Source organism: Sinocyclocheilus grahami, unplaced genomic scaffold (genome assembly GCF_001515645.1).
Source record: "Sinocyclocheilus grahami isolate Dianchi unplaced genomic scaffold, SAMN03320097.WGS_v1.1 scaffold749.1, whole genome shotgun sequence".
Classification (NCBI taxonomy): Eukaryota; Metazoa; Chordata; class Actinopteri; order Cypriniformes; family Cyprinidae; genus Sinocyclocheilus; species Sinocyclocheilus grahami.
In genome coordinates, this window is record NW_015505928.1 from 258,569 (window position 1) to 266,959 (window position 8,391).

General features: G+C 36.1%; 1 protein-coding gene across 1 annotated transcript; it reads right to left on the minus strand.

The window, feature by feature from the left end:
- Window positions 1–891: 891 nt before the first annotated feature.
- LOC107560965 (2-methoxy-6-polyprenyl-1,4-benzoquinol methylase, mitochondrial-like) lies at window positions 892–3,731 on the minus strand. The gene is made up of 3 exons (XM_016245273.1): window positions 3,010–3,731; window positions 2,436–2,547; window positions 892–1,397 (listed from the first exon to the last, which is right to left on the minus strand). The coding sequence occupies exons 1-3, from the start codon at window positions 3,066–3,068 to the stop codon at window positions 1,296–1,298; spliced, it is 273 nt and encodes a 90-aa protein (XP_016100759.1). The 5' UTR covers window positions 3,069–3,731; the 3' UTR covers window positions 892–1,295.
- Between the last annotated feature and the right edge of the window lie 4,660 nt (window positions 3,732–8,391).

Genomic DNA, 8,391 nt, shown 5'->3' on the forward strand with positions numbered 1-8,391 from the left:
AAAGATATAATTATTTTCTCCATTATCATTTTACAAATGTTAAAGGTTAGAGCTTGATCTGTGTATATTTCTGTATCTGTATAGCATCACATTTCATAAATGGAAATATGTTCTCTGAATATTTATTGACTAATATATTTATCTTTAAGCCATGTCTTATGTTCAGAGTGTCTGTGAGGTTGTTGTTTTTTTAGATAACTAATAAGAGACTTTGTAAATACATGGTAATTGCACACAAGACAATTAAATATTCTCTGACCAAAAACTGATTTACATTTTTTAGTAGTTTTGTAACAAAGTGTACAAAGATCTTAAATATATGGTTTTATTAAAGTAAAAACACACATTTGACTGTTTCATTTTCGCCAAGCACAACACATCACAGGGATGTTTTTCATGTTATGAACCAATTCCAAAAGTGTGTGTGGATCCACTTGATACAGATTCAGACTACAGCAAGAATTCAGCTCTCTAAATGAGCATTCATTACTAAACTTACATTTTGTAAAGGGATCAAAGAACAAAATATATTTCATCTTTTACTAGGTCAGCATGTGCTTCCCACAGACCCAAAACCAAACACATTGTCCATCTTGTACAAATAAAAAGAGTGCTCACATTTCATCAGCCTTTACAAATTAAGCCATTTTCAACAGCTCAATTAAACCCACAACACTTTAAAGAACATTTTAACGTCTGCCAGAGAGTGAAAGTGTTTCCATTACCAACAAAAACACACGAACAAAGGACTTTTCATGCTGAGACCCCAGTGTCTGGTCGAACGGTGTTCATTTTAATGTCCTCCACTCATTGTTTGTTGAACAACGCTCTTTCTTGTCAGAGTTGATTTGGAGAGAAGGCAACACTCGCTGCATGCTGACACTCGAATGAGCATTCATTACTAAACTTACATTTTGTAAAGGGATCAAAGAACAAAATATATTTCATCTTTTACTAGGTCAGCATGTGCTTCCCACAGACCAAAAACCAAACACATTGTCCATCTTGTACAAATAAAAAGAGTGCTCACATGTCATCAGCCTTTACAAATTAAGCCATTTTCAACAGCTCAATTAAACCCACAACACTTTAAAGAACATTTTAACGTCTGCCAGAGAGTGAAAGTGTTTCCATTACCAACAAAAACACACGAACAAAGGACTTTTCATGCTGAGACCCCAGTGTCTGGTCGAACGGTGTTCATTTTAATGTCCTCCACTCATTGTTTGTTGAACAACGCTCTTTCTTGTCAGAGTTGATTTGGAGAGAAGGCAACACTCGCTGCATGCTGACACTCAGAGCTTGAATCCTGAATGAACGGCAACGATTCCTCCGGTCAGGTTAAAATACTGGACACAGAAGAAGCCAGCATCCTCAATCATTTCCTTGAATGTTTCCTGAGGAAGGCACATAGTTTGATGACGCTCTCTCACAATCTCAAAATTATTTTTCACACAAATACTCAAATGTGACCCTGGAGCACAAAAGCAGTCTTAAGTTGCACGGGTATGTTTCTAGCAATAGCCAAAAATACACTATGGGTCAAAATGATAGATTTTTCTCTTATGCCAAAAATCATTAGGATATTAAGTAAAGATCATGTTCCATGAAGATATTTAATAAATTCCCTACCGTAAGTATATCAAAACTTAATTTTTTATTAGTAATACGCATTGCTAAGAACTTCATCTGGACAACTTTAAAGGCAATTTTCTCAATATTTAGATTTTTTTGCACCCTCAGATTCCAGATTTTCAAATAGTTGTATCTCAGCCAAATATTGTCCTCCTATCCAAACAAACCCAACCTCTTATTGATCTGCAAAAATGGACTTTGGCGTGTATATGCTACGCGGTGGGTAGGTTTTGGGTTGTGGGGTAGATGCATATCATATGCACGCGAAAACTGCGTATTATATGCACGCCAAACACATGCGTATCTTATGAACGCCAAAGTCAATTTTTGCATAGCAATACGAGTTTTCGTTTTTATTTGGCGTACTATTTATACGCATTTTCATGAGACCGGGCTCAACAAACCATACATCAATGCAAGCTTATTTATTCAGCTTTCAGATTATGTATAAATCTCAATTTTAAAAAAACTGACCCTTATGACTGGTTTTGTGGTCCAGGGTCACAAATGGTTTATTTTACTCTTTGCTTAGATTAAAAAAGGTTTCAAAATCGGTAAAAATAACGCAGGCATGGACAAAGTTCCAAGTGTGACTTTCACAAAGAAAAACTTAAAAGTAAGACCTGTAGTTGGTGAAACAGTCTTATAGGTTCTTAAATTTAAAGACCTAACAGTTTTATTTTAGACGAAATGAAGATTTTGGGTTTTAGCAAAGAAATAACTGCACTTGCATGAGATGTCTGAGAACATTATTGTGTCATGCCTGCAAAACTGCTGTAACGTGAAGTGGATTTTGTTACCTGGTCTGGGAACTTTTGGATACTCTCCACCAAATACTGATATGACTTCCAGTCTCCAGCAATCACTTCACCCAACACAGGGATCATCTGAAAACTATATGCATCATACAGCCTGGCCAAAAAACAAACATGAACAATTTACATACTATACACTGTATATCCCCTCTCTAAAATAAGTAAAAGATAAAAAAAATATTTATATATATATATATAGTTATTATAGAAAATATGCTAAAATAAATGTCAAAATTCTGCAATAAATAAATCAAATAAAAAGTGTATTTACAAAAAATAGTGCCTTACAATCACCTACATGCAGTGAACAAGTCAGTGTTAAGGGACTGTAAACATGTTCAGTGTAGGGTTATCATAGTTAACTAAAACCATTAAACATTTTTGTTACTTATACTAAATGTTCACTATAAAAAATATTAAAAAAACATTCATTTAATGTACAAAAACAACACTAAAATAAAAAAGGTAAATAATAAAAAAAATGACAAAAACAACCAAATTAACTACAATGAAAACTGAAAATAAAAACTATAATACTATCTAACACTGGTTCAATGACCTTGCGAGAAGAGGGTTGGTCACTTTGCTGAATTTAGAGCCTGCCAAAAGAGTCATCATCTCAAACTAAATAATAATAATAATAATAATAACCAGCTTACAGTGACATGATGATCAAAGACTCTTCCAATATGTTAATGAATGAATACCACAACATGAAATATGGTACCATATTAGATTAGATATAGAGAAATAGCAATATGGGCACTATATCGAGTTTGGGCTAGGAAAGAAACGGCTTTCAGTACTGTGATGTGTTTAGTCTAGTTTGAACCCGTGTTCAAGCAAACGGATGCGGAGTGCAGAGTCTTTACTTGCTCTATGTGGGTGACATTTCTGATGCCGAACACAATAGTGACTGATATAATAATGACTGATCGTCATCGAACGGGAGCTCTTCTGCATCGCCCACGGCAGGCCTGCAAACATGTGACAACACAATCGACATTCGATGTTCCCTCTAAAACACAAGTGATACGAAGTGTTTGGTTAAAGATGACTGCACCGGTCGTGATTCCTGCATTCTCTGTCTCATGTCTTTGTTGCCGTCACACACCACTGCGTGCGACTGTGGAGGCCCTGCTTCGTCTGACGCGTAACGATCGGCGATGTCCTGCCACGATGGCGCCGGATGGGATTTTGCTCTCATCCGCTGCTGACGATCATACATCGAGCGAGTGTATTCCAGGAAGCGGAAAGAGATGTCACCTAGAGCAGAATAACACGGAGCTCAATTTAGGGAAGGGTTTTCAAACTCTTAGATCAAACGGAAGCCAAAGATGATCAACCACAGACTCGCCCTGATCTAGGGTGCATGTTCACTTTAAAAGACTATTAGTATTCAGTAATATTAATAGCGCTGTCAAACAAATAATCACGATTAATCGCATCAAAAATTAAAGTTTTAGTTTACATAATATATGAGTGTGTACTGTGTATATTTATTATGCACATATAAATACACACACATACGGCATATATTTTGGGTGCATTTTCATGTATATTCATATAATTTATATTATATATATAAAATTAACATTTGTCTTGCATGCATATGTGTGTATTTATATATACATAAATATACATAGTAAACATATATTATGTAAACAAAAACTAATCATGATTAATCATTTGACAGCACTAAATATTAACTAAACTAACATGAATAAACTCATTGACATCTTGGACAAAATGCCACTGTTTCTTCATCAAAACAGATTTGGAGAAATTCAACATTGCATCACTCGCTCACAAATGGATGCTCAGCAGTGAATGGGTGCCGTCAGAATGAGAGTCCAAACAGCTGATAAAACCATCACAATAATCCACAAGTAATCCACAGCACTCCAGTCCATCAATTAACATCTGGAGAAGTGAAAAGCTGTGTTTGTGAGAAACTTTTAACTACAAACCATTGCTTCCTCTATCCACAATATTGCTTTCCCCAGTGAAACAGTCATCTTGTTTGAATTAAGAGCAATATGCGCACGGATCAAGCGCTGTTTACAAGTGAAAACAGTTCTAAACAAATATGTGACCCTGGAGCACAAAAGCAGTGTTAAGTCGCTGGGGTATATTTGTAGCAATACATTCACTGAAGGAAGCATTATAATGGATTATGGACTGGTATTTTGGCCAGAAGCAATGGTTTAATGCTAAAACTCCCTAATAATTTATTTGTTTCTTACAAAAACACAGCTTTTTACAATATGTTAACTGATGGGCTGAAGTGGTGTGGACTGTGATGTTTTTATCAGCTGTTTGGACTCTCATTCTGACGGCACCCATTCACTGCAGAGGATCCATTGGTGAGCTACAAATGTGGCTGAAGTGGTGTGGACTGTGATGTTTTTATCAGCTGTTTGGACTCTCATTCTGACGGCACCCATTCACTGCTGAGCATCCGTTGCTGATGTAATGCTGAATTTTCTCAAATCTTTTCCAATTAATTAACAAATTCATCTACATCTTTGATGGTGAGCAAATTTGAGCTGCTTTGAAACAATCTTTGTATTTGTACAGAGGTGGCCAAAATTGTTAGAACACCTGACAGAAACATGATTTCATTTCATAATGTTCATGAAACATGCAGATGGTTGCTCTGAGCACAACAAATATCAGATGAAGTGAGTCGTTCCGTTTTTATCCACTTTTAACTTTAATATTTGGTATGTCCACCTTTTGCAGCAGTGACAGCAGCACATCTCTCTGGCATAGTGTCAGAGTATTTCCTGAGAACTTCAACACTGATGTTATCCCATGCCTTCTGCAGCTCAAGCCAAAGGCTTTCCTTTGAATGTACAATAGATCTGTCCAGTTTATTTAACTCAATTAACTCGCCCCAAACTTGCTCGATGGGGTTGAGGTCTGGACTTTGAGGGGCAAGTTCATACTTTTAATGTTCCAGCAGATTCCTTCTGTCGCAGGTAGTTCCAGCAACAAAAACCTCTTAAATGCGCCAAGTGTTCTAACAATTTTGGCCACCACTGTGTGTGTGTGTGTGTGCTTCTGTCCTCTGTGCTATCGCTATATCCGCGCCGTCCAGTGAGTCCAGCACGACAGCATACATGCTTGACTGGACACCTGGAAACATGAGGAATATTTCGCGTGAAATCGGAGAGAACTCTAAGGACATGTGTCCTGATGGAGGCCGCCATGCTTCGCTCAAGTTACGTAAGCACTTGCGTCATAAACCCGTAACGCGAGGAGTTGTAGTCCCGGCGCATTTATAATGGACTACAAAAACGTTCTTCAAAACACACAAACACACACACACACACACACACACACACAAACACACATGGGGAAATGGCTTACACATGGGGCCTGTAATACAGGCTTTGTTTGTGCATCTACTCTGCGTCTGGTAGTCATTTTATCTGATAAGCATTTGAGCAACGCAGAAAACATCAGAGCTGAATTTCTTCCTTCCTTCACTTTTTTCCTCTGTAGCAGATGTTAGTGTTTTGGAGGTCTGTCTAGTTTTCCAATGCATGCTTGTTTGCATATTTCCCTTTTTGTCTCATCTTTCAACAGAATGCTGTGGTTGTGTGTGAAACTTTGCTCATGGTGCACGCAGATATTGGAGTCTCCTGAAGCATCTAATTTGCATTGTAAATTCTCTCTCTGCTCTATGTAAATGATTGCATGTCATCATTAATAAAAAGGGCATTAGTGACATCTCATGGTGTACAAAGCAAACACGACAGGCATAAGAAACATGCATATTTATTTTTGCACTCAGGACACATTAAATAAAAACTACAAAGGTACTTATACAAAAGATAGATTATATCCCATTTTACATCCAAAATAAGAATAATTTATGGCATAAATTAAAATTCTCACTATTTTATTTACAATTAAATGAAAACAACATCTTTTTGTATAATCCCTGGAAGCACCCTTTCCCAAAACTGGAGGGATTCCTATCTTGGTTTCTCAGAAGGAAAGCCCACTCACATTGTGATAGACCACAGAAGGATATGACACTTTTTTCCACTGGTAAAAGTGCTATGGCATTCGAGCTTTGCCATCTAAATGGACGCCTGGTTTCTGCATTATTCACCAGCCTTTCCAGACGAATATGACCTTGTTAGATTTAACCTGTCACTTTGGGTTTGTCTCTCTCTCTGTGACCGGTGACACTTTAGTATGCATGGGCAGCCGCAGGCACTGCAGAGCTAAGGGTATGACGAAGTATGCAATAATTAACAGACTGCAGACCAAAATACAGCATCAGGTCAGACAAATATGTTTGGATTGAGGAAAAACCAGATCTTTGTGCTTGAATCGGATGGGCGGCTTGCTTAATGGAGGCTTTTTTTACAGATTTGTTTTGTTATACAATATATTGATTTTCAAAAGATGCAATCTGAGATATAAAAAATGCTTTTGGTTGTGCAGAAAACATTACACAGGATAAGTACTTCGGTAATAAAGTGCATAATGTAGTGACTGTTAAATCATTTTTGACAGTAAGTGTGGCATTACTGACGTACCCACAAACATGATCACCCATGTGAATGTTCTCAAAAGGATTATTAAATGAAGGCCTTTTACAATATTACTGAAACTTACATGAAGTACTACACACAGAATTAAATATAGCACTGCTGACCTGTGACTGATGGCTGTGCAAGTGCTGTGAACGGCAAGCTACATTTCTGTCATCATTTACTCACTTTTTTGTCCATACAATGAAGGTGTTTTGGGCACAATTCATGAAACATTCATAAATATCAGTGTAAATTTGGAGTACAGTAATTTGCATGTAAAATGGACATTCCCATAAACTCAGAAACGCACTGTAAACCTCAGATCAACAGTAAAGCGTGTGTCCATTAGTGATGGGAGAAACAAAGCTTCAAAACTTTGAATCGATTGAACCAATTGCTTCATAAAATGATAAAATATTTTGAAGTGCTCGAAACACCAAAACCTGGTGACGCCTGCTGGTGTAAATGTAACAAAACCTCAGCTCAAACATGTAAAAAAGCATTTTACAAACCAAAAATGGCCAAAAGTGTCTGCATAATGCTTCTTTTATTCATTTTCAGGACTTTTTTTGTTTGTTTTATGGAGAGCTTGGTTAATCAGGCCAATAAGAGACTAATAACTACAACTCTACCTTTGTATTATACGAATATGTCATTAAAATGTGGTAACACTTTGCTTAAAGCCTTTATGTATAATGCATAATAAAAGTAGTTTAAATGCATTAAGTATGGCTTGTAATGCACCGTTCAATCTCATGAATAATTGTAACCACAGTTAATACATTATAACACTTATCAATTCCTTGTTGCACTACGCATTTTAAATTCGGTTATGATTATTTACGACAAGATGTAATGTATTACAATGCACATTATGAATAATTATAATGCAATATACCCATTAATAACCCTTTATAATGCATTATACATAAAGTCTTTCAATAAAGTGTTAATAAAAATGTCTATATAAATCGATGTGTGTTCAGGTTATGATGTACTTATGTTTTAACTTTTTTAATTGAAATTTTTAATTGAATAAATGTTATTTTTAATCATTTACAAATTATTCCGCTTCAGCTTGTGGACAAATACTACTGATTCTTTAGAATAATCGATAATAAACTGGAAACTAATGTTAACTTTTTTATGTTCGGTTTTTTCATACTAATTAACATTTTGAAAATACAAACACTTTTGGGAATGCGTCAGAGTGGTTTTATGAACAATTGTGAGCCTGGAGCACAAAAGCAGTGTTGAGTCGCTGGGGGATATTTGTAGCAATAGCCAACAATACATTGTATGGGTCACAATTATACATTTCTCTTTTATGCCAAAAATCATTAGGATATTAAGTAAAGATCATGTTCCATGAAGATATTTTGTAC

Coding starts and splice junctions, on each gene's coding strand:
- LOC107560965 (XM_016245273.1), bottom strand. CDS start 3,068: ATGATGACTCTTTTGGCAGGCTCTAAATTCAGCAAAGTGACCAACCCT. Junction 2,548..3,009: donor ACCAACCCTCTTCTCGCAAG/GTCATTGAACCA, acceptor TTTTTTGGCCAG/GCTGTATGATGCATATAGTT. Junction 1,398..2,435: donor TCCAAAAGTTCCCAGACCAG/GTAACAAAATCC, acceptor TGCCTTCCTCAG/GAAACATTCAAGGAAATGAT.